Source organism: Bombina bombina, chromosome 3 (assembly GCF_027579735.1).
Source record: "Bombina bombina isolate aBomBom1 chromosome 3, aBomBom1.pri, whole genome shotgun sequence".
NCBI classification, from domain to species: Eukaryota; Metazoa; Chordata; class Amphibia; order Anura; family Bombinatoridae; genus Bombina; species Bombina bombina.
Genome location: NC_069501.1, coordinates 740,332,649 through 740,359,844, shown reverse-complemented (window position 1 = coordinate 740,359,844; position 27,196 = coordinate 740,332,649). Strand labels below are relative to the sequence as shown.

The 27,196-nt window shown below is 38.0% G+C and overlaps 1 protein-coding gene across 3 annotated transcripts; it reads left to right on the top strand.

Moving 5' to 3' along the window:
- The first annotated feature begins 940 nt into the window (after positions 1 to 940).
- LOC128653973 (ras-related protein Rab-9A) lies at positions 941 to 26,785 on the top strand. 3 transcript variants are annotated; one of them, XM_053707582.1, is made up of 3 exons: positions 941 to 1,042; positions 15,441 to 15,469; positions 25,209 to 26,785. In XM_053707582.1, exon 3 carries the CDS (start codon positions 25,243 to 25,245, stop codon positions 25,846 to 25,848), a length of 606 nt encoding a protein of 201 aa, XP_053563557.1. In that variant the 5' UTR covers positions 941 to 1,042; positions 15,441 to 15,469; positions 25,209 to 25,242; the 3' UTR covers positions 25,849 to 26,785. The 3 variants fall into 3 exon arrangements, with proteins under 3 accessions (XP_053563557.1, XP_053563558.1, XP_053563559.1); XM_053707583.1 differs by having other exon boundaries at positions 958 to 1,062; XM_053707584.1 differs by lacking the exon at positions 941 to 1,042 and adding an exon at positions 5,153 to 5,484.
- The last annotated feature ends 411 nt before the right edge of the window (positions 26,786 to 27,196 follow it).

The window sequence follows — 27,196 nt, the reverse complement described above, 5'->3', positions numbered from 1 at the left end:
GCGTGTTGTGCTAGTTGACCCTTTCAAGGCTGTGTGTTTTTTTTGTCTGTCCCTTTAAGACTGTGTGACCAGGTGATATCCTGCCCTTTAAGGCTGTGTGAACATTATTTCCTCAGCAGTTTGTACAGTTGTTACTGACAGGGCTGCTTTAAGTGTCTGTGTACAGTAAACAGTTACAAATGTATAAAAACCTGTAGGCTGAGGGTTTGATACAATGTATCCATGTAGGTGAGCAGAGCTGGCTGGTGGGGAAAGTCTATGGGGAAAACAGGGACTTTACACCCCAAAATAGGGCTCCCCTTTTTGTTTCTGGAGACACAAACATTGCAGCATTGTTGGTAGCCCTCATCTGAACCCCCACGCCAATTTTTGTAGGAAAATAATGAAATATGGCTGAGAAAATCATTTAGAACGCTAAACTAAGATTTTACCGAATTCTGTTTTTATACTTGAAAAAAATATACATACATTAAAAAAGAGCAAGAAATGCTGTGGTGTAATCCCAGCATACCAAACATCCTTGTACATGAAAACCACCCTTGTTCCTTCTATTGTACGTGATTCTAGGTTTGAACGTAGACATAACGCTGGAATGAATTGAAGTTTCAAATAATAAAATTAATCCGTAATGAGACTGGATAGAGACATTCCGATTTGGCCCTTATTGGGAGGGGAAAAAAGATTGCTTTCATAAACCACTAACTAGTTTATTCATTTATGAGACCATAAGCATAACTTCGATCACGAGAACTTTGTCACAGTACTATCACATGATCTGCTTTGGACACTTGTATCCAATCATGGCTTAGCTCCCTCGCCCACCTTGCGAAATGTCAACAGTAAATACCCCGCCCATCACCCCGGAAGATGATCCTATTGGCTGTTGCGCTGTCATCCTCGCTTTACACACGCCTCTCTAACGAAATCCAGTTCGTGACCACGCCTTTCAGCTGTAGTGACGTTACTAGGGCTGATTCCGCCATGTTGTTTTTCCTGGAGCTACGGCAGTGAAACGCAGGCACGGGAACCTTGAACTTAGAGGGTAGGAACTGTGCTTAGCTGGTGAGACTGTGTAATATAATGCAGAATAGTTCAGGTATATCAAACTTTTTGTTCCGAAGCAATGTGATGCCGAGGAAGGTGTTTTACTTGGTATTAGTTCTGCAGTATTTCCCTCTCAGGCTTCCAAGGGTTAATTACAGTTTTGGCATTTGAAGGGTTAACATAATTGTCTGGGTGGGGTGTTCTGCTTCAATACTTTTGTAGAGGTGTTTTTAAGCGAAATGTTTATGCATTCTTGGTGTGTAACTTTTCTGGGAGGTGGTAAAGAATAAAGATGTCAGCGTTCTAAATTATGTTCCTACTTCTACACGGTTGTTTTACGTTTAAAATGATTTGGGAACTGAATGAATAGCTCATTATACTGTTCAGTAGGGTAGCAGTGTGCTGGAGTTTAAGTATTCTGCCATCCCCACAGCACTGCTTTTTTTGTTCTGAGCATAAAGTTTAGGTGCCAGTTGGGGTGCAGTATGGTAATAGGTGTAAGTTGCACTGTTTATGGTAAAAAGTGATTTATGACACAAAACCGGTATATTTCTTGAGGGCTAAGTGTTGTTATTATTTATAAACTTCAAAATTTTTTGAAGACAGGTACATTACAAATATGAAACAGACAATACTTGTGTTTTATAGTAACCCTATACTGCAAAAATTAGAAGCCCTAATTTGTTAGAATATGCACAAGTGACCCTGCAATGCTATGTGTTTTAACCGCAGAAAAGGGGTTAAACACACAAAGTACGGCTCTGGAGTCGCAGAGCATTGCCAGTCTCACACAGATACAGCCGTTGAGCCAATTGGCAGCAACAGTTGCTACTGATTGGCTCAGTGGTTGTAACCGCTAAGGACAAGTTGCAGTTTCAGAGTGGTTCTTTAACTTTGTGTTTAATCCATTTCTGGAAGTTAAACACACAGCATTTTAGGGGTTCTTGTGCTAAAATCACTAACAAATTAAAACAAGTAATTTATGCACAATAAATGCCTTTCCTTTCGGTACACTCAGTAATAGATACAAAGTCAACTATAAGAATTTATCTTGATCATAAAGCATTACAAACTAGCTGAAAATCTTTTGTTCATACTTGTATAAATCTATATATAGATCCCCAAGGCAGAACATGCTGTGATCTGAGATGTCATTGCAGAAAATGCAGCATGTCTGCAGAAAGAATGGGGCACATTAGTTTTGCAGCACTGCTCCACAACAGGCTATTCTTTAAACAGCACTTTGCTCTGGCTGCATTGTGTACATTTTCCTTAAAGTGAAGGTCAATTTTCATGTGAAAGTGCCCGGTTTTTAAAAAAACTATTAAAAACAGGGGCACTTTCATTCATGAAAATTGACATAGCACCGTATTTTAAAAATACTTACCTTGTTCTTCTGAAACGCCGGATCGTCGTTAAAAAACGATGCCCCTCCTGCTTCTTCCTGGTTTACTTACCCAGCAATGACGAAACCGGCTTCCTCCAATCATGGCATTGCCTCAGGCAATGATTACCCTGGGGGGAAGCCGTGATTAGAAGATGTTGGAATCGTCATTACTGACGTATGAAGAGGTTTGCAACGGGCTGGTGAAGCACTGGAGCGGCTTCAAGAAGAAAAGGTAAGTATATTTAAAAAAAACGTCTGAAATGTCAATTTTCATGAATGAAAGTGCCCTTGTTTTTAATAGTTTTTTTAAAAACCGGGCACTTTCACATGAAAATTGAAGAGAACAGTCAAATAACGGGGTAGCACTGCAAAGGAACAGCGCATTGATTGATGACTGCCTCCTTTTAACTACTCCAATATAATATATAAAACTTTAATTAGCTTTATTCTCCAGTTAATCAGTATATTGCAATTTAGCTGGTGCTTTAGAATAGCTGCCTAATTTATTATTATATTTAATTTCAGAATGACCTGCAGAACATTTTTGACTAAAAATGTCATTGCAGAAAGTGAAAAAAAACTACGTTTTGGGATATAGATACATATATTGCCTTCTATCAATAAATGAAAAGAAAAAGCAGTAGCACTGTAAAAATATAGTTATCAGTTTATTGAAAGCATATTAGAGAGGAACACAACATATTTTTGCCTAAAATGTTGTTTGTCTTTGCTTTTTGCAATACATTGATCAATATTGGTTTGTTTTATTAAGTGCTGCAACATTTTTATTCCTGTTTTTTATTGCTTGGGTTATGTAAAATGTATTATCACCCATCTATCTGTTATAGTATTGCTGAATCTTAGCTGGCCTTTTTATCAAATGGCTATGTATGTCTACTTGTAGTGAGAGATATAGATATATATATATATATATATATATATATATATATATATATATATATATATATGTATATGTATATATATGTGTGGCTCGCCTCTTAATATTCCTAATATATTTTGTATCCCTTTACCTTAATGTGCATGCATGTTTGGCACTGCTCCTCACATTAACATTGTCTCTGGGTGTGCCATTATTTTGGCATGTACAAGTGCCAATACCTGGCACTGTGATTCTGTGAAGTACCTGTTATTTTACAGACTCAAACACAAAGGCATATTCCCCCAAATGTGTGTGTTATTGCCTTCTATCAGTGTACATTTATTTTATCATCATTGTAGGATCAATACTGAAAAAGTTCTCCTTGTTTCTGATATATAGTAATTAGCATGTTGAATAGAACAAACAGCTAAATATAAGATCAACAAAAAGTTAAAAAAAAATAAAATATATATATATTATATTATAATATATATATATATATATATATATATATATATATATATATATATATATATATATATATATATATATATATATATACACATATATATATATAAAAGTCCAACAATAACCTGCACAACGGAGCGCACAGATAATCCTCTGTTCTCTGGAAGTAAAGACGGCTCTGTTTGTAAAGGGGAGGGCGGGATATTTAAATCCCTTACTTACTGGCTATGGCAGCTGTTGGTTCAGCGTGTCTGTTTTTCACACGCCAAAGAGCAAAATCCATGATCCACAGAGAGAACCAAAATAAGCGCTTCAAAGCCAAGGTTGATGAATAAAAAACTGTGTGTTTTATTAGGACATTTAAAAACAAAGAATGTCCACAAAGGACAAAAAGTAATCCAGGTTAGTGTAGCAGGCACACAGAGCCTGCTACACTAACCTGGATTACTTTTTGTCCTTTGTGGACATTCTTTGTTTTTAAATGTCCTAATAAAACACACAGTTTTTTATTCATCAACCTTGGCTTTGAAGCGCTTATTTTGGTTCTCTCTGTGGATTATTTATATATATATATATATATATATATATATATATATATATATATATATATATATATATATATATATATATATATATATATATATATATATATATATATCTCCTTAACTTCGAAATTTCACTTATGGACCTTTATTTGCCTACACTTCTTGATGTATTTGGAGGTAACTTATATACCTGTAGTTATATAAAAGATGTTTTGGATTTTTTTTGAAAGCAGCTTTTCAACTTTTCCAAATCAGATGTTAGACATCATCATGGTATTGGAATTTTTGTAGTTGCCACCTGATAACTGAATATCATTTAGAAGTATTTAGTTATAATGTTTTAGCTGAGACCTTTGTATGACCATTGTTTTGGCTAAGGCCTGGACTGTAGGTGTTCAGCCATGAATATTTATATGCTGAGTTGATGAAATCACTGGTGTGAGCTGCACTGTAACATGCTGTGCCAATCTACACAGTGCTATGCTTATTTGTTAGTAGAAATTAGTACAGTATTGCTATTTCATTGCATTTGATCGGTGCTAGTATATATTTTTATGCCTTTTACCTTGGTGTTATCTTGACAAAGGGACAGATAACTTGAAACATTGTCAATTTGTGGGAGAATTTGTTTTAGCATCATTGTGGATTGCAGTCCATTATTTTGATATGAGTTATGGCAATACTTTTCCTGCACTCAGTTCTCCTTTCTTTTTTCTCTGCCTTTCTCTTTCCATGAACATTAAAGTGATGGTAACGTTGGGCTGTGTGGAATAGATAGTTAGCTTCAATACAGTTTATATAATCAAGTTATTCCTAAATATTTTATCTTGTTTGTTGATTTTATCTCCTTACCGCTCCTTCCTCCGCCCCTTTCAATGTCCTAGTTAGTATATCAATTCTATGACATAGCGAGCGGTCCCACCCGCTCGCTACATAGGCTTCCAAGCTTGCCATTGAAATCGGGAGTGGTGTGCATGCGCTATGCTAGGCAAGGATAAGAATATGCATGGGATCGGAAGAAAAATTAGGCTCATGCGCAGTGGCTCAAAGGGGCGTTTTGTGTGGGGAGTTGGCCGCCTAACGGCCAGAAAATCAATTAGGCAGAAGAGGAAACGTGACCCAAAGAAAAAAGTGGTATATCGGCGTCAGGAGGAGAAGGGGTATGTGAAAATCGGAAGTATTATCTTTAATAAAACTTTGATTTTGAAATTTTAAAAAAAATCATGAATGAAAGTGGGGTTTATTTTTTATACTATGTACATGAATATGTTCCATACCGATCCAGTTTACCTTCACTTTAAGACTTTTCATAACAGAAATTAACCTGACAATATTTTGAAGTTGTAAGCAGACAAACATAATTTATTTGCAAATTTATTTTTTTTTACAGTAAGGCATAAGATACAGTAATGTTTTATCAGAAGCAGTAAGGACAAATACAATGTTAATATGGAGAAACGACTTTTGTGTCCCTCCATAAAACACACTTTTTGAAGACCCCATTTTAAAAAGAGGGGGGAAACTTTTTTTTTTTTTTTTTACTATGAGCCTCATTCCCCTGTCATTGGTAGTTGTTTGTAATATAAATAGCAATTGTCTAAATAATGCTTTTCTATATACAAGGATACTGGTTCCATAAAAGTCAGATTTTAAAATGTATCTAATATTTCCTTAATATAAGGAAAGTCCACAGCATCATTCCTTACTGTTGGGAAATACTGAACCTGGCCACCAGGAGGAGGCAAAGACACCCCAGCCAAAGGCTTAAATACCTCTCCCACTTCCACCCATCCCCCAGTCATTCTTTGCCTTTCGTCACAGGAGGATGGCAGAGAGGTGTCAGAAGTTTCGGAGTAGTTCCTTAGGAAGGGTATATGCCCTTCGATATGGGACTGGAGTTTTAAGTAGTCTAGTCAGCCTCTCAGCGAGAGCATTGACAAAAGTTAGTCTGGAGATGCTGGGAGAGTCCTTCTGCAAAACGATCTAGACTGCCTGCTAACAGCTCCTAAGCAATCGGTGTTGATGAGTTTCACTGCCTGCTTGTTTTCTCACTTAAAGGGACATTATACACTCATTTTTTCTTTGCATAAATGTTTTGTAGATCTATTTATATAGCCCATAAAGTTGTTTTTTTTTAAATAAATGTATAGTTTTGCTTATTTTTAAATAACATTGCTCTGATTTTCAGACTCCTAACCAAGCCCCAAAGCTTTATGTGAATACAGTCGGCTACCTTCTCCAGCTTGCCCCTGTTTGTGTAAAGGGTCTTTTCATATGCAAAAGAAGGGGGAGGGGGGGGGAGTGTCTTATTTGCCACTTGCAGTGGGCTTTCCAGCTACCTTTTCAACAGAGCCAAACTGACAGCTTCTAAGTAAGTTTTTAAACAGTTTTATACTGGATTTTTATATCAGTATCTGTGCATCTTATTCTTTATAGTAGTGTCTATTACATGCAGTTATATGAAAATGAGTGTATACTGTCCCTTTAAGTCCATGTTAGGAGCTATACTACAAGACTGTCACACTTGAGAGGCTGTGTTTCTGTTCCACAGCATGGATTCTGGTAAGATCGTTTAATATTTTACATATGTTGAAAACGCTAGAAGACAGGGTCACAGTGTTGCTCCTTTTATCTTAAAGGGACACTGAACCCAATTTTTTTTTTTTTTTTTTTTTTTTTACTTTCAATTTTTATTGGTATTTCAATTCAGGGTACAGAAAAGAAAAAAAGGGAAAAGAAAAAAAATATTACATATCTGGGGGTTATTTACATATTCATTTTTATCAGTCATGACTCATTTCCCCAGCAGAAAAAATGAAAAACAGCAACTTAACATTTTGCTCCAACGAGCCTGCCTATTAATTATGCTAATAATTCCCTTATCCTAAGTAGCCATCATCTTTATAACACCTGGTTCTAAACAAAAGAAGAGGGAGAAAGATATAAAAAATATATATATATATATATAATCAGTTACCAGATCCCTAGTAAGATTAATTCCGTGTTTCTAAATGGGTATATTAAATATTCTATCTCTCTTGCAGGGAGGGTTTTTATAAATATAGACCATTTTAAGAAAAACCTTTTCACATCTTCATCATTTTGCAGGTCGGTGTCTACCTGTTCGATAATACAGAGCTCACAATTTTAAGCAACTTTCTAATTTACTCCCATTATCAATTTTTCTTCGTTCTCTTGCTATCTTTATTTGAAAAAAGGCATCTAAGCTTTTTTTCTTGGTTCATAACACTGAACAGCACTTTTTTATTGGTGGATGAATTTATCCTCCAATCAGTGAGGACAACCCAGGTTGTTCACCAAAAATGGGCCGGCATCTAACCTTACATTCTTGCATTTCAAATAAAGATGCCAAGATAATAAAGAAAATTTGATAATAGAGATAAATTAGAAAGTTGCTTAAAATTTCATGCTCTATCTGAATCACGAAATAAAACATTTGTGTTCAATGTCCCTTTAATAGAATCATGGTTTAATATCTCCTGAGGGGGATTATTGAACAGTGGGGATTAATTAAATGTGATGCTTTGATTTTGTGCAGCTTTATGTGTGAGATTTATTGGGCTCATAGACTGTTTGTTATATGGCTTTCACTTTGAGTGCTGCGCATGGCGCGTTCTTTCTCATAGCAGGGGCGGTTCTGCCTTGCGCACCATGTGACCGAGAGTGGTCTCGCTTTCATTTCCCTTTTTCCTGACCGAGCTGGCTGTTAGAGAAGATGCTTTTTCCCTGTATTGTCTGGGTCTAGGAGGTGGTGAGGGCCCCAGCCATTGGGAGTATAAAGGTGCAGTTTTTTGAAAAATTAAAAGAAACCAAGAGTACTTGGAAGCCGGCTCAGTCCTGAAGTAAATCCAAGCAGAGCAAGAATCCCGCCGAGACTAAATCGGCATGAAGGGGCAGCCCCCGATCCGGAGCTGGATCGTGTAGGGGGGCAGACTGTCGCTCTTTTCAGACGCTTGGTTCAGAGACGTGCAAGATCCATGGGTCCTGAAGGTCATAGCTCAGGGATACAAGATAGATTTTAAAGTCTCATCCACCCAAGGGCATATTTCTCCTCTCAAGCCTGTCTTCCAGACCAGAAAAGAGGGAAGCCTTTCTGGGGTGCATGCAGGATCTTAGGGGTCATTGTACCGGTTCGCAGAAAGAGGTTTGGCATACTATTCATCGTGGTCCCAAAGGAAGAGGGAACTTTTCGCCCGATCCTGGACCTAAAGTGTTTTAGCAAATTTCTAAACGTTCCCTCGTTCAAGATGGAGACAATGAGGTCCATCCTTCCCTTAGTTCAGGAAGGACCGTTCATGACCACTATAGATTTGAAGGATGCTTACCTTCATGTTCCAATTCTCAAGGATCACTTCCAGTTCCTAAGGTTTGCGTTCCTGGACCAGCACTTCCAGTTCATTGCACTTCCGTTTGGTCTAGCTACTGCTCCAAGAATTTGTACAAGATTCTAGGGACTCTTCTAGCTGTTGCTAGAACCCGGTATAGCAGTAGCTCCCTACTTGGACGATATTCTGGTACAAGCACCATCTTTTCATCTGGTCATGGACCGTTCGTAATCTCTTCTTTCTCTCCAATCTCATGGATGGAAGATAAACCTAGAAAAGAGTTATCTTATTCCATGCACCAGGGTAGAATTCCTGGGTACTATAATAGACTCCACATCCATGAGGATATTTCTAATAGAAAAAAGGAGTTGCAAGCTTGCTTCGGCATGTCTTGCCCTCCAGACCTCCTTAAGGCCCTCTGTGGCTCAGTGTTTGGAGGTAATTGGTCTCATGGTGTCCAGCATGGACATCATTCCCTTTGCCAGGTTCCGCCTCAGACCACTGCAACTGTGCATGCTGAGGCAGTTGAACGGTGATCATTCGGATCTGTCTCAACAGATCTCTCTGGACAACCGGCCGACAGAATCGTTCTCTTGGTGGCTCTGTCTAGATCATATGTCCCGAGGGACATCCTTCTTAAGACCATCCTGGGAGATTGTGACTATGGACGCAAGCCTATCAGGATGGGGAGCTGTTTGTGGTGCCAAGAAGGCACAAGGCCTGTGGTCTCAGGAGGAACGCTCCCTCCCGACAACATTCTGGAACTTCAAGCAAACTTCAATGCTCTGAAGGTTTGGCCCCTTCTGGGTTCGTCCCGGTTTATCAGATTCCAATCAGACAAATACATCAACCATCAGGAGGTAACGAGAAGCTCCCTAGCAATGAGGGAGGTATCGCAAATCCTGGAGTGGGCAGAGGCCCACAGCTGTTCGCTGTCAGCGATCCACATTCCGGGTGTGGACAACTGGGAAGCAGATTTTCTCAGCAGACAATCCTGTCATCCGGGGGAATAGTCTCTCCATCCCGAAGTGTTTGCGGATATATGCAACAAGTGGGGGACGCCGAAGCTCTCATGTCATCTCGTCTCAATGCCAAGCTACCCAGATATGGGTTGAGGTCCAGGGATCCTCAGGCGGAGCTAATAGATGCATTAGCAGTGCCTTGGAGGTTGTCTAATTTACCTTTTCCCGCCGTTACCACTTCTTCCTCGTGTAGTGGCTCACATCAGTAATACTGATTGCTTCATTGTGGCCGCGAAGGATGTGGTTTACGGATCTAGTGAGGATGTCATCTTCTCCTCCGTGGAAGTTACCTTGTCGCAGGAATCTGCTGGAACAAGGTTCAATTGTTAATCAAAATCTAGATTCTCTGAGGCTGACTGTGTGGAGATTGAACGCTTAGTTCTAGCCAAGAGAGATTTTTCAGAGAGAGTGATTGATACTCTCATTCAAGCTTGTAAGCCGATTACTAGTCTCATCTATCATAAGGTGTGGAGAACCTACTTATTCTGGTGTGAAGAGCGTGGATTTTCCTGGCAGAAAGTTAAGGTTGCCAGGATCCTATTGTTTCTCCAGGATGCACTGGAGAAGGGCCTTTCTGCCAGTTCCTGAGGGGACAGATTTTGGCCCTATCTGTTTTACTGCACAAGAGGCTTTCAGAGCTTCCCGATGTACAGTCCCTTGTTAAGGCTCTGATTAAGATCAGACCTGTGTTCAGATCTAAGGCTCCTCCTTGGAGTCTAAATCTTGTTCTTAAGGTGTTGCAACCTGTTCCATTTGAGCCTATGCATGAGATTGACATAAAATTATTGTCCTGGAAGGTTTTTTTTTTCTACTGGCTATTGCTTCTGCGCGCAGAGTATCTGAGATTGCTGCCTTTCAATGTGAGCCTCCTTATCAGGGATAGACGCAGACAAAGGCTGTGGCGGACATTTTCCAAAGTACAGACCTTACTGAAGGACACCAAGGTACATTTGAAATTAAAAACATTATTTTATAGTGCTTGGTGTTATTATACTGATGCAGATACCACTGATCCTATAACCAGCCCTCCTCTAGCTATACCCACGTGCCAGTGTCACTACTGTGTCATTATATAGTGCTGTGTGTTATTATACTGATGCAGATACCACTGACCCTATAACCAGCCCTTGTCTGGCTGTACGCATGTGCCAGTGTCACTACTGTGTCTTTGTATAGAGCTGGGCATTATTATACTGATGCAGATACCACTGATCTTATAACCAGCCCTCCTCTGGCTATACACATGTGCCAGTGTCACTACTGTGTCTTTGTATAGAGCTGGGTGTTATTATGCAGATACCATTGACCCTATAACCAGCCCTTGTCTGGCTATACGCATGTGCCAGTGTCACTACTGTGTCATTATATAGTGCTGGGTATTATTATACTGATGCAGATATAACTGACCCTATAACCAGCCCTTGTCTGGCTATACGCATGTGCCATTGTCACTACTGTGTCATTATATAGTGCTGGGTGTTATTATACTGATGCAGATACCACTGATCCTATAACCAGCCCTCCTCTGGCTATACCCATGTGCCAGTGTCACTACTGTGTCATTATATAGTGCTGGGTGTTATACTGATGCAGATACCACTGACCCTAAAACCAGCCCTCCTCTGGCTATACCCATGTGCCAGTGTCACTACTGTGTCATTAGATAACGCTGGGTGTTATTATACTCATGCAGATATCACTGATCCTATAACCAGCCCCCTATGGCTATATGCATGTGCCAATGTCACTACTGTGTCTTTTTAACTTTTTAATTTTTATTTTCAGCAAAATAATTGTTTACATCATATAAGGTCCAATATTGACATCAACAAAAAATTAAGTCAAGACTTGATTAACTTCATAATTTAACCTGAACAATTCATAATTGAATAAACAATTGATAATACAATAATAATATTGACATAGATCAACCCTAACCATGCCAAGTTCAATTGAGTAACAGATGTGGACCTGATTATCTCTTTTACACTACTAGGTTTTCATATCCTAGGTTAGTTATTTCTAGAAAGATCATGAACAATAGGTTTATGAAAAACAAGTCAGTCAGTCATCCAATATGAAATTATATTCAGCTGAATTTTTGCTCTATAAGGAGACCCCCAGCCCCAGCTGGGAGAAGGAAAAAAAGGGAAACAAAACAACAACAAAAAAAAGGGAGAAAGGAAAAACAAAAACAAAAGAACCCCGCCCCCCCCCCTCCCACTCACTCCCCCTGCTCACCTAAAAATCATGATCAGCAGGATCCCTGGTAATTATGCCCAGGGCAGCATTGTGTATCCATTTTCACTTATTTTACCAGGCACCCAAAAGTACCAATTCAGAGTTTCTGAACGGAAAAATTAAATCATTTATCTCCGTGTCGGACAATGACTTAATAAACACTGACCATTTACCAAAAAATTGTCTGTCTGATTCATTGTCTAAATTAGTGTCTCTTTGTTCTAATAAGCATTGCTTTTTTAAACAATTTTTGATCTCTGGAATGGATGGTGTTGCTCTCAGCTTCCAATATTTGAGAATAAGGTATCTAGTTGCGAGTATAGACAGGAGAATTACTTTTTCATTTGTATGTTGTACCAAACCAAATATAATTTGTAATTCTGTTAGGCCTTCGAGGGGAATTTTTAAGGTTTTACTGAGCCAGAATTTTAGCTTCCACCAGAGATGCCTTATTTTAGGATCATATGCATTAAGTCAGCTGCTGGAAGCGAGCATTTTGGACACTTTTTGAAGCCAGGGTTTTGAATTTTACTACCCTTTTTGGGGGTAAAATATGAGTTGTGTATAAGTCTAACATGGGTCTCCCGCCAGGTTGCTGATAAAGTGACCTGGGCCACTTTCTGGAATGATAATTGGACCGATTTAATGTCGATATTAGAGTGAGGTATCATCTGGTTCCATAGTGAGGTGATTTTCTCTAGCTCCAATTCGCCTTTACTGGCAATGATCAATTGGTAACACAGAGAAATGGATCTGTGTCCATTTTTGAACAATGTTAACCAATTTTCCAATTTGCCCAAGGACCAGGACCAGCCTGTTTCTTTCATAAGCTCTATAAGGAAATGTCTGGTTTGCAAATATGCGTAAAACTCCTTGTTAATTTTATAGTCTGATTTTAATTCCTCAAAAGATTTGACACATTTTCTCTCTCTATCAATAAAATGTGACACGCTATTTAGGCCCTGGTCGTGCCAGGTTTTAAATAGTGTGGAGCTCAGGCTCGCAGGAAATTTTGGGTTGCCCAGTAGTATTAAGTACTTTACAATTCAGAGAAAAGAGTTCTCCCACCTTCCACCAAGCCTTCAGCGGATTAGAAAATGTTTTGAGTAGTTTGATTTCCTTGGGTAGTTCTTTTGGTGGACAGTGAATTAATGCTAAAGGGAGATAGGGATAGCATATAGTTTCCTCTAGTGAATTGTTTGTTACGTAGTCGCTGTGGAAAATCCAGTCAGCGACTACTCGTACCAGGAAAGCATAACTACTGTGTCTTTTTATAGAGCTGGGTGTTGCTATACAGATGCAGATACACATCCAGTATTTCACTCAGGCTTTATTTATTCCATAAATAATCACCCAATATTGCTAGCAGTCTCTTGACAAGCCACTAACTTTATTCACACTACATATTTTTTTTTAATTCCTATTATTTAATCAGAAAGAAAAGATATACTAAGGTTGTGGCGGACACTGCAAGGGCTAATCATGGACACCAGTGTCCGTGTACGGACACCTTGCCTATCCTTGCTCCTTATCTGGTGTTCCATTCTGATAAGGCTGTCCTACGTACTAAGTTAGGTTTTCTTCCTAAGGTCGTGTCAGACCGCAACATCAATCAAGAGATTTTGGTTCATTCCTTGTGTCCAAATCCTCCTCCTGCGAAAGAACGCTTGCTTCATAATTTGTACATGTTTCACGCCTTGAAGTTCTACATTCAGGCTACTAAGGATTTTAGACAAACTTCATCCTTGTTTGTTGTCTATTCCGGGATCTTTTTGGTTAATGAGTATTATCCACCTTGCTTATGAGACAGCGGGACATAAACTTCCTCAGAGGGTTACGGCTCATTTTACTAGAGCAGTGGCTTCCTCTTGGGCCTTTAAGAACGAGGCCTCTATGGATCAGATTTGTAAGGCAGCTACCTGATCCTCCTTACACACTTTTTCAAAATTTTACAAATTTGATGTTTTTGCTTTAGCTGAAGCAGCTTTCGGGAGAGAGGTTTTGCAGGCTGTGGTGCCCTCAGATTAGGGTCTACCTCTCTTTTTGTCCCTCCCGTTATCATTCAGTGTCCTCTAGACCTTAAGTATAAGTTTCCCAACAGTAAGGAATGATGCCATGGACTCTCATTATATTACGAAGGAAAACATGTATTATGCTTACCAGATAATTTCATTTCCTTTTGTATAAGGAGAGTCCACGGCCCCCGCCCGTGTTCTCCGATGGGCGGCCCTCTAAATCTTATTTTTCTTCTGGCACCATTTATACCCTGATATTTCTCCTACTGTTCCTTGTTCCCTCTGCAAAATGACTGGGGATGGGGAAAGTGGGAGAGGTATTTAAGCCTTTGGCTGGGGTGTCTTTGCCTCCTCCTGGTAGCCAGGTTCAGTATTTCCCAACAGTAAGGAATGATGCTGTGGACTCTCTTTAAACAGAAGGAAATGAAATTATCTGGTAAGCATAATTTGTTTGTTTTTTAGATAGATATTTCATATCTATATATTTCTTGCATAAAGTACACAGTAAGTTGAAAACCCCCCACCACAAAATGTTATCATTTCAATTACTTTTTTTATATTCTGGTGAAAACCATAAATGTATCAAATTCTAAATATTCATATATTGTGAAGATGAATAGATGTTAAAGTGATGGTAAATAATACCGTTTTTAAATGTTTGTGTTATTTTATAAAAAAAATAAATATTTTTTAATAATACTGAGTTTTGATTTATCCTCCACCTCTTCTATTGCTTTCTATACTGTAGTGATGTTGAGAGCAGTCCCACCCGATCTCTATGTATAAAAGGTAATGTACGCTCTCAATAATTGCAACTAATGCAAATACATATATGTGTGCATGGCCTGTTGCCCTACTAGGTCACACCACTGTTGCAATAAGCACATTCATGATTGGGTGAGTGCTTCAAATGTCACTAAAGAAATAAATATTCAAATATATGAAACACCAGACACAGATTAATTATCGTTTGAGCAAAATTACTAACGTTATCACTTTAAATGTGGAACGATATGGAAGATATATTGTGAATACTGTTAGTGGAATAGATCAGGTGTTCACGGATTCCAATGTTGTGTTCTAGTGTAATTAAACATAAGTCCACTGGTTAGAAATAGTAGTCAGAATTTTTTTGTTGTAGTGTAAGTAAAAAATAATAATTAATTTTTTGGCAAAATGTTGGTATGTTAATTTCAGTTCCTTCTGCTGTGATAAGTGCAAAACAACACTTCTGTCACATGTGTTCCAGCTAATGTTTAATGAATTGCATACAGTTGATATTATATCAAGACTGTCACCTCACCTCTACTGCTGCAATGCATTGATAAATAGTATTATAGTATTGTAGTGACTCAGCAAGAAGGATGGTGTATACTGTGTATATTGTACGGTTGTGTTTAAAGAAAATTATATATATATATATGTATATATGTGTGTCATTGACTATGCAAACAACTAATTTTTCTTTTGATTTTTTTTTTTCTTTTTCTAGATTTTGACTATGGAAGTTAAAACTGCAAGGTAAACAAAGATGTGTGATTTATGAAACTATACTTTGTCGTTTAATTATACAATCATGCCATAACTAGCACTGTGGAATCCGTTGGCGCTCTGCAGATAACTGATGATGATAATAATAATAAGTTTAGCACACAAAAAAAAAATTTTCCCTAGGAAAAAATTAACTACATTATATTAAAATAATCCACAGTCTTGTTTGGACAGTCTATTTTTTCCTGTTTTATATCTGTCTCTAATTGTCTGTCAGCAAGAGAAACGGATAAGGGACAACTTAAGTTCAAACATGGCGGCACCCTTTACTTTTATTAAAACTCTGGAATTTTGAAAAACAACCATTATCAGAGTAAATTATAGGAAAATGGAACAAAAGAAATAATGAAAGTATATTGCAAAGTTTTTTTTTTATTGTGTTTTTTTTTTTTAACTACACAATTAAATATTTTAGATTACAGTCTCATACTAATTAATATTAATGAACTGAAAATAGAGCATTAAACTCCGATGTGAGCTGCACTGTAACATGCTGCGTCAATCTGCTCAGTGCTTTGCTTGTTATTTGTCAGCAGTAATTAGTGTTGCTATTTCATTGCATACAATTTGAGTATATATATATATATATATATATATATATATATATATATATATATATATATATATATATATATATACTGCTCCATTTATCATTCCAATTCTCCTATATTTTCTCCTAAAAGTTCTCATGAGAAATAATTCCCCTATTTATCATTTAAAAATACGCCTAGAATTGGGCAAGTTCAACTGTAAAATTTGCCTACACTGTTCTCACTCTCCTTGGAGAACATGTTCTCCAAAAAAAGGGTTAAATTAGATCTTTAGTCGTATAGAGCGCAATAATTTATGATAGAGTGAAAAAAATATATATAATGGAACGCCAAAATAATATATAACAGAGCACAAAAATTATATCTATTGGGGCATAAATATAAGATATAAAAAATCACTAAAATTTAAGCACAAAAACAATGAAAATGTAGGTCTAGCCTGCTTCCTCAGTAAATGTATGCATACATTAAATAGAACTAGACAACAAACTAGTTTAAAGACACTTTAGCAATCATTACACAATTGTACTTGTTATGTTACTACCATATATTTAACTAATTTTGTCATTTTTGGGTGTAAGGAAGCCAGCTCTGATTGTACAGTACAAATGTCCTGTTTGTAGGGGAGAAAACGTACAGGAATCAGCATTGTTGAATGCCCTGAAGGTGGCACAATAAATTTGTACATATAGTTCTAGAAGAGAATGGAAATCTATAATGACATTTGCAGTGTGGGGCAGCAAATGGTGCACAAGAAATAAAAAATAAGGCAGGCAGCAGAGTTGAAGATAGACTGCAGGTTTGCGGATGAGAAATGTAAAGTGGAGTGAAAGATATAATACCAAGACAGTCAGCCTAATCAATCAATAACTGTTTAAAGACCATTAAACTTGACATTTCAATAACACGTAAAATGTTTCATTATTGCAAGTGAAACCTTATTGCAATATACATTCATTTATTTATTTTGCAGCCTTTTGCTGTAAAATACATCAAAAATTGTGCTTGTTAGACTTTCTCCCAGAGAAGCTTTAGTTAATACTTTTAGGTAATTTATGTGAGCTTTTGTTAACATTTCCTTCCCTCCCTAAGCTTCTATGGCGTCACATGCTTTTAAAAGGTGGATTATTAGTTTTTTCTTCAATACTTATGATAGGAATATCATTCTTTGCATTAGTAACTAAGCAGAATAAGTGCTAAACCTCCTTAAAGGACCACTAAATACAGAATTGCATAAATAACAAGTGCATAGTAAAAAGACAATGCAATAACACTTGCTCTGAATTTCACAAAAGCAGTACATTTATTTTTTTTTCTGCCAAATTTATTTTTTCTCAAAAAATCCAAACAAAGTGGCAGCAAAAAGTGGAAAAAAGAGGTTTATTCAGCACAAACACACAACGTTTTGGAACTCCTTCCCTTAGTCATGCAATAAAATGTGATACAAAACATCCTTATATACCCCTCTGCCACCAGGGCGCAATAGAGGGATTTTTACAGAATTAACTGTTTATATTCCAATCTAATACAGGTATAATAAAATTCAAGGATGGATCAACAACTAATTCTAATCTGACACTAAATAATGCAAGTGTATTGCATCAATATAACCATAAAATAACAAACATATTTTTATCCAATAACAATGATCATATTAAACTCTAACAAATTAGGAAAAAACTTTTTATAGCAGAATATGAAAAATATATGTTAAAAACACAATTCAGCAACATGTATATTACAAAAATAGTAATATCACTTATATAATTAGCAGAATTAATCAACAGAATTTATTTATAAGAAAATCCAGAGAAATATTAAATATTACAAAGAGCTACTAAGAATTATCTGAACCCCCAAAAGGTCCCAATCTTTATTAAGGCCGTCTGGCTCAAGCGTACCAAGCTCATGTATCTAAAAGCACTCTCTTTGCTTTAGAAAGAGCTCTCTATTACCACCTCTTCTGGGCCTTGGTACAAATTTGATTACCTGAAATCTAAGCAAATAGAGTGCTTTTGGATACATGAGCTTGGTACTCTTGAGCCAGATGGCCTTGATAAAGATTGGGACCTTTCGGTGTTCCTGTAATCCTTGGTAGCTCTTTGTAATATTTAATATTTCTCTGGATTTTCTTATAAATAAATGCTGTTGATTAATGCTGCTAATTATATAAGTGATATTGCAATTTTTGTAATATACATGCTGCTGTATTGTGTTTTTAACATATATTTTTCCCATTCTGCTATAAAGTTTTTTTTCCTAATTTGTTAGTTTAATATGAACATTGTTATTGGAGAAAACTATGTTTGTTATTTAATGGTTATATTGATGAGATACACTTGCATTATTTAGCGTCATATTAGGATTTGTTGTTGATCCATCCTTGAACTTATTGTATTATTACCTGTATTGGATTGGAATATAAACAGTTACTTCTGTAAATATCCCTCTAATGCCCCCTGGTGGCAGAGGGGTATATAAGGATGTTTTGTATCACATATTTTATTGCATGACTAAGGGAAAGAGTTCCCGAAACGTTGCGTGTTGTTTGTGCTGAATAAACCTCTTTCTCTTGTTAAGTGTATCCAGTCCACGGATCATCCATTACTTATGGAATATATTCTCCTTCCCAACAGGAAGCTGCAAGAGTCCACCCACAGCAAAGCTGCTATATAGCTCCTCCCCTAACTGCCATATTCAGTCATTCTCTTGCAAGCCTCAACATAGATAGGAGGTTGTGAGAGTCTGTGGTGCTTTCTACTTAGTTTATTCTTCAATCAAAAGTTTGTTATTTTTAAATGGCACCGGAGTGTGCTGTTTATCTCAGGCAGTATTTGGAAGAAGAATCTGCCTGCGTTTTTCTATGATCTTAGCAGACGTAACTAAGATCCATTTGCTGTTCTCACACATTCTGAGGAGTGAGGTACTTCAGAGGGGGAATGGCGTGCAGGTTTTCCTGCAGATAAGGTATGTGCAGTAAAATATTTTTCTAGGAATGGAATTGACTAAGAAAATACTGCTGATACCTAAGTAATGTAAGTAAAGCCTTAAATGCAGCGATAGCGACTGGTATCAGGCTTATTAATAGAGATACATACTCTTGTAAAAATGTGTTTTAAAACGTTTGCTGGCATGTTTAATCGTTTTTTAACATATGTTTGGTGATAAAACTTATTTGGGCCTAAGTTTTTTCCACATGGCTGGCTTAAATTTTGCATAGAAACAGTTTCCTGAGGCTTTCCACTGTTATAGTATAAAAGTTACAGTTGGTGCAGTTAAAATTACAAACAGTGACATTCAGCTTCCCTCAGCAGTCCCCTGCATGCTATAGGACATCTCTGAAGGGCTTCTAAAGTAGGAGCTGTTATGACTGTTTAAAACATATTTTTCGTTTTGTTAATCTGTTTTTTGTATTAAGGGGTTAATCATCCATTTGCAAGTGGGTGCAATGCTCTGCTAACTTGTTACATACACTGTAAAAATTTTGTTAGTTTAACTGCCTTTTTTCACTGTTATTTCAAATTTTGGCAAAATTTGTTTCTCTTAAAGGCACAGTAACGTTTTATATATTTGCTTGTTAACTTGATTTAAAGTGTTTTCCAAGCTTACTAGTCTCATTATTAGTCTGTTCTAACATGTCTGACATAGAGGAAGCTCTGTGTTCATTATGTTTTAAAGCCATGGTGGAACCCCATCTTAGAATGTGTTCCAGATGTACTGATTTCATGTTAAACAATAAAGATCATTTTTTGTCTTTAAAAACATTATCACCAGAGGATTCTGTCGTGGGGGTAGTTATGCCGACTAACTCTCCCCACGTGTCAGACCTTTTGACTCCCGCTTTAGGGACTCACGCTCAAATGGCGCCAAGTACATCAAGGGCACCCATAGCGTTTCTTTACCAGGGGATTCTGTCGAGGGGAAAGTTATGCCGACTAACTCTCCCCACGTGTCAGACCCTTCGACTCCCGCTTCAGGGACTCACGCTCAAATGGCGCCAAGTACATCAAGGGCGCTCATAGCGTTTATTTTACAAGACATGGCAAAGGTGGTGAATAATATTCTGGCAGCAGTATTAGTCAGACTACCTGAAATTAAAGGAAAGCAGTTAGCTCTGGGGGTAGATACAGAGCATACAGACGCTTTAAGAACCATGTATGATACTACCTCACAATATGCTTAGTCTGTGGGTGATTTTTTTTTTTTGACTCAGGGAAGATGATTTAACCTGATTCTGATATTTCTACATTTAAAATTTATGCTTGAGAACCTCCACTTGTTGCTCAGGGAGGCTTTGGCTGCTCTGAATGAATGTGTACAATCGCAGGGCCAGAGAAATTGTGTAGACTGGATAAATAATATGCAGTGCCGGTGTGTACTGATGTTTTTCCAATACCTAAAGAGGTTTACTAAAAATTTTTTTAATAAGGAATGGGATAGACCAGGTGTGCCGTTCTCTTCCCCTCCTATTTTTTAGAAGAATGTTTTCTAATAGTTTCCACCACACGGGACTTCTGGCAGACGGTTCCTAAGGTGGAGAGAAGAGTTTCTACTCTAGCTAAGCGTACCACTACCTCTGACGAGGACAGTTGTGCTTTTTAGATCCAATGGATAAAAAATGTTTATTCAACAGGGTTTTATCCTGCAGCCCCTTGCATACATTGCTTCTGTCACTGCTGCTGCGGCGTTCTGGGTTGAGTCTCTTGATGAGGCTTTACAGTTAAGCGACTCCATTGGATGAATATATTTGACAAGCTTATGCTAGCCAATTCCTTTGTTTTCTGATGCCTTGTTCATTTGACTAGACTAACGGCTAAGAATTCTGTTTTTTACTATACTGGCGCAGAGCGCTATGGCTTATATCATGGTCAGCTGTCGTGACTTTAATAAATAAGCTACTTAACTTCCCTTCAAGGGGCACACCCTATTCGGGCCTGGTTTGAAGGAGATTATTGCTTATATCACTGGAGGAAAAGGTCATGCCCTTCCTCAGGATAGGTCTAAATCAAGGGCAAAAAAAAAAAAAAAAAAGTCTAATTTTCGTACCTTTTAAAAACTTCAGGGCAGGTGTGGCATCCTCTTCCTCTAAGGCAAAACAAGAGGGAATTTTTGCTCAGTCCAAGGCGGTCTGGAGACAATCGGACCTGGAACAAAGATAAGCAGGCCAAGGAGCCTGCTGCTGCCTCTAAGGCAGCATGAAGGAACGGACCCCTATCCGGTAACGGATCCTATAGGGGGCAGACTTTCATTCTTTGCCCAGGCGTGGGCAAGAGATGCCCAGGATCCCTAGGCATTGGAATTTATATCCCAGAGATATCTTCAAAATTTCAAAGATTCCCCCCCCAAAAAAGGGGAGATTTCGCCTTTCACAATTATCTGCAAACCAGATAAAGAAGGAGGCATTCTTACATTGTGTACGAGATCCATCCAGTTCCAAGAAGAGGAACAGGGACAGAGTTTTTACTCAAATCTGTTTGTGGTTCCCAAGGAGAGGGAACCTTCAGACCTATTTTGGATCTAAAGATCTTAAACAAATTCCTCAGAATTCCGTCATTTAAGATGGAAACTATTCGTACCATCTTAACTATGATCCAGGAGAGTCAATAGAGGACTACAATGGATTTGAAGGATGCTTATCCTCACATTGTGATGCATAAAGATCACCATCGTTTTTCAGGTTTGCCTTTCTAGACAGGCATTACCAGTTTGTAGCTCTTTCCTTTGGGATATCTACAGCCCCAAGAATCTTTATGGAGGTTCTGGGGTCGCTTTGGCGGTCCTTAGACCGCGGGGCATAGAAGTGGCCCCTTATTTAGACGACATCCTGATACAGGCGTCAAACATCCAAATTGCCCAGTCTCATACGGACGTAGTACTGGCATTTCTGAGATCACATGGGTGGAAAGTGAACAAGGAAAGAGTTCTCTATCCCCAATCTCAAGGGTTTCCCTCCTAGGGACTCTGATAGATTCTGTAGAAATGAAGATTTACCTGACGGAGTCCAGGTTGTCAAAGTTTCTAAATTTCTGCCGTGTTTTTTTCATCCCATCCGCGCCCTTCGGTGGCTCAGTACATGAATGAAATCGGCTTAATGGTAGCGGCAAGGGACATAGTACCGTTTGCACGTCTACATTTCAGACCGCTGCAACTATGCATGCTCAGTCAGAGGAACGGGGATTACACAGATTTGTCCCCCTGTTAAACCTGGACCAAGAGACCAGAGATTCTCTTCTCTGGTGACTATGTCGGGTCCATCTGTCCAAGGGTATGACCTTCCGCAGGTCAGATGAGACAATTGTTACAATAGATGCCAGCCTTTTAGGTTGGGATGCAGTCTGGAACTCCCTGAAGGCTCAGGGATAGTGGACTTAGGAGGAGACCCTCCTTCTAATAAATATTCTGGAACTGGGAGTGATATTCCATGCTCTTCAGACTTGGCCTCAGTTAGCAACTCTGAGGTACATCATACTCAGTCGGACAATATACACGACTGTGGCTTACATCAGCCATCAAGGGGGAACAGAAGTTCCCTAGCGATGTTAGAAGTCTTACAATAATTCACTGGACAGAGACTCACTCTTGTCTATCAGCTATCCATATCCCAGGTGTTGAGAACTGGGAGGTGGATTTTCTAAGTCGTCAGACTTTTCTTCCGGGGGAGTGGGATTTCCTCCGGAGGTCAAGACCAAGCAGGAGAGGGCTTTGGTGTTTTTGACAGCGCCTGCGTAGCCACGCAGGACCTGGTATGCAGATCTGGTGGACATGTCATCCTTTCCATCACGGTCTCTGCTTCAGAGACAGGTCCCTCTACCTCAGGGTCCTTTCAACCATCTAAATAGAATCAATCTGAGATGGACTGCCTGGAGACTGAACGCTTGATGTTATCAAAGCATGGCTTCTCCGAGTCAGTCATTGATACCTTAATACAGACATGAAAGCCTGTCTCTAGGAAAATTGAACATAGATATGGTGTAAATATCTGATTGTTATGAATCCAAGGGTTACTCATGGAGTAAAGTCTGGATTCCCAGGATATTATCTTTTCTCCAAGATGTTTTTGAGAAAAGGGTTGTCAGCTAATTCCTTAAAAGGGGACAGATTTTTACTGTCTATTTTTTTGCACCAGCGTCTGGCAGGTATTCTAGACGTTCAGGCATTTGGTCAGGCTTTGGTTAGATCCAAGCCTGTGTTTAAAACTGTTGCTCCGCCATGGAGCTTAAACCTGATTCTTAAGGTTCTTCAAGAAGTTCCGTTTGAACCTTTTTTGTTCCATAGATATCAATCTTTATCTTGGAAAGTTCCTTTTGGGTAGCTAATTCCTCGACTCGTAGAGTCTCCAAGTTATCTGTGTTACAATGTGATTCTCCTTATCTGGTCCTTCGTACGGATAAGGTAGTCCTGCGTACCAACCTGGGTTTTTTCCTAAGGTGGTATCTAACAAGTACATCACTCAAGAGATAGTTGTTCCATGCTTGTATCCTAATCCTTCCTCAAAGAAGGAACGTCTATTACACAATATTGGACGTGGTTTGTGCTTTAAAGTTTTACTTACAAGCTACTACAGTTTTCATCAAACGTTCACCTTGTTTGTTGTCTATTCTGGACAGAGGAGAGGTCAAAAGACTTCAGCAGCCTCTCTGTCTTTTTGGTTAAAAAGCATAATTCATTTAGCTTATGAGACTGCTGGACAGCAGCCTCCTGAAGGGATTACAGCTCATTCTACTAGAGCTGTGGTTTTCACTTGAGCCTTTTTTAAATGTGGCTTCTGTTGAACAGATTTACAAGACGGAGTCTTGGTCTGCGCTTCATACTTTTCAAATTTAACAAATTTGATACCTTGCTTCTTCGGGGGCTATTTTTGGGAGAAAGGTTTTTTTTTACAGGCAGTGGTAACTTCCGTTTAAGTACCTGCCTTGTCCCTCCCATCATCCGTGTACTTTAGCTTTGGTATTGGTATTCCATAAGTAATGGATGATCCGTGGACTGGATACACTTAACAAGAGAAAACATAATTTATGCTTACCTGATAAATTTATTTCTCTTGTAGTGTATCCAGTCCACGGCCCGCCCTGTCACTTTAAGGCAGGTAATTTTTTTCATTTGAACTACAGTCACCACTGCACCCTATGGTTTTTCCTTTCTCTGCATGTTTTCGGTCGAATGACTGAATATGGCAGTTAGGGGAGGAGCTATATAGCAGCTTTGCTGTGGGTGGACTCTTGCAGCTTCCTGTTGGGAAGGAGAATATATTCCATAAGTAATGGATGATCCGTGGACTGGATACACTACAAGAGAAATAAATTTATCAGGTAAGCATAAATTATGTTTTTTTTCCACTTTTTGCTGCCACTTTGGATATTTTGTGAATTACCTGAGGGCCTAGGTGGTTACCCTACGTGGCATGCAGTGGCCTGAGTGCTGGACTGTGTTACCTGCATATTCTGTAAATGTATTTTTCCTCCCATTTACCAGCCCCCCTGCACCATGTGACAGACACCAGCCAATGACAGACTAGTATATGTATTCCTTGTGAGCTTGTGCACGTGCTCAGTAGGAGCTGGTGCCTCAAAAAATGTGCATATAGAAAAATTGTGTCAAATTTGATAATAGAAGTAAATTTGGAAAATTCTTAAAATGGTGTGCTCTTTCTAAATCATGAAAGTTTATTTTTTACTTGAGTGTCCCTTTAAGGGAATACAAAAGTGCAGGCTACTCTAGTCTACACATGTACAACCAGAGTTTGTGCTATATTTGAATATTGGTTTGTGATTGGTTAGCAGGGGTTCTTTTGTTCTCAAGACAGGGAAATCGGTGAAAAGAATAAACATAAAACAATATACTGCAGTTTTCATTGCAAATGATTCTTCTATATTAAGGTTCATTACCATGTAGTTTACAGTTTGTGTTTAATGACCCTTTAAGTTTTGCTAATACTGAAGATGTATCTTAGGCATAACTTGGAGACATAACTATTTTGGAATAAGGTCTGGCTAGTGATGTGATATCCAAATCAGAAAAAAAAATACAAAGATAGTGACATATACATAAAATTGAAATGGACTCCAATCTTATGGTTTTTTTATGTATGTTTATACCATTTCCTAAACTTATTACAGCTTTTGTTTAATTGAGTTTTATATAATGTCTCCTTATTGCAGGCTATTTGTCTGAACAAAGAACCTCACTGTCACAATGTCGGCTAAATCTTCACTTCTCAAAGTGATTCTTCTGGGTGATGGAGGTGTTGGTAAAAGCTCGCTTATGAACAGATATGTCACCAACAAGTTTGACACTCAGTTATTCCACACAATAGGGGTAGAGTTCTTGAATAAAGACATTGATGTAGATGGCCATTCTGTCACAATGCAGATATGGGACACAGCAGGACAAGAACGGTTCAGAAGCCTAAGAACCCCTTTCTATAGGGGCTCAGACTGCTGTCTACTCACTTTCAGTGTTGATGATTCCCAGAGTTTTCAAAACCTAAGCAACTGGAAGAAAGAATTTATTTATTATGCAGATGTGAAAGACCCAGACAGCTTCCCATTTGTGGTTCTGGGAAACAAAATAGACATGGCTGATCGACAGGTATCAGTCGAAGAGGCAGAATCTTGGTGCAGAGACAATGGAAATCACCCATACTATGAAACTAGTGCTAAAGATGCCACCAATGTTTCGTCAGCTTTTGAAGAAGCAGTAAGAAGAGTTTTGGCAATTGAAGATCGATCAGATCAGCTTATCCATGCAGATACGGTTAATCTTCACAGAAAGCCAAAAACCAGTTCAGGTTGCTGTTAACTGCTAGATTTTTGCATCAATTAGATTCTCTCTAGCTGTAGATGTACCCTCCCATACAGGTTTTTCTGTATAAGATAGGGAATGGCACATGTACAGCTATTTTAAGTTTATCGTGGAAGGCAAGCAGGAGAACAGTACCACTGACACAATTAAGTCATAAGTTTCACTAGGGCTTTCTGATGTGATCATTCATACACCATCTGCCCAAAAAGAAAGGAGGCATTTTCCCATCATGGATCAGTATTGACTTTAAGTGCAGTTTCATTCATGGTAAAGTTATTTTGCACTTCATAGACTGAGTTGCACAGCTTTAGCTTGAGAGGACACCTCTATGAAGAATGACCCTAATAAGCCATTTTTTGGCATGTGATTTAAATATCTAAGAAACATTTAGTTTAAATAATTAGGAATCACAAGAAAATTGTAATGAAACTTTTAGAGACCATAGTGGAGGAACAAATGGAACCTGCTGGTGTAATATGCCCAATCATGAACATTAGATATATACTATTTAATACAATTAAAACTCCTAACACCTTTATAAAGTAGCATTTTCCATATTTAACATAATGTATTTAATGACTTATGCCTATTTAATTTAAATGTGCATTTTGAAAAACTTAAAGATTGCATTTATGAGTAAGAGGCTATTAAAACAGAAACTTGAACGATTGGAGATCACTACTTTGGATATATTTTTTAAATTGTTTGCTCTAAGAAGTTAAACAAATTGTATGTATATAGAGATTTTTTTAATACATTAGCATTCCATTCTTTGTTTACAAGTAATGCTTTGGACACAAATTAATTTAAACCAATAACAGTTTGATTCTTTAGAGGTACTCTTTAATTTGCAATTTTTTATGTTTTTGAACAATTTAGGAATTAATTTTACATTCCTGATTTCAAATATCAAATAAAATTGCATATTTGAAAACTTCTTTGTCAGTGAATTAATCTTTTTGAAATTTATTTTGTGCTTTTACCATGTATAACTTTGTCTCGTTAGTACTCTATATAAGCATAAAAATATTAGATTTAATTTCACACTAAAAATGCATGAGCAGCCCTATATTTTGGGGGCTAAGGGTTGTTTATTTTCTTCTATATTAAAGGGCCATGAATATGCAGCTTTAAAGGGACAGTCTTCTCCAGAATTTGTATTGTTTAAAAAGATATATAATCCCTTTATTACCCATTACCCAGTTTTGCATAACCAACACAGTTATATTAATATACTTTTTACAACTCTGTGATTACCTTGTATGTAAGTTTCTGCAGACTGTCCCTTTTTCAGTTATTTTGACAGACTTGCATTTTAGCCAATCAGTGCCCCCTCATAAGTAAC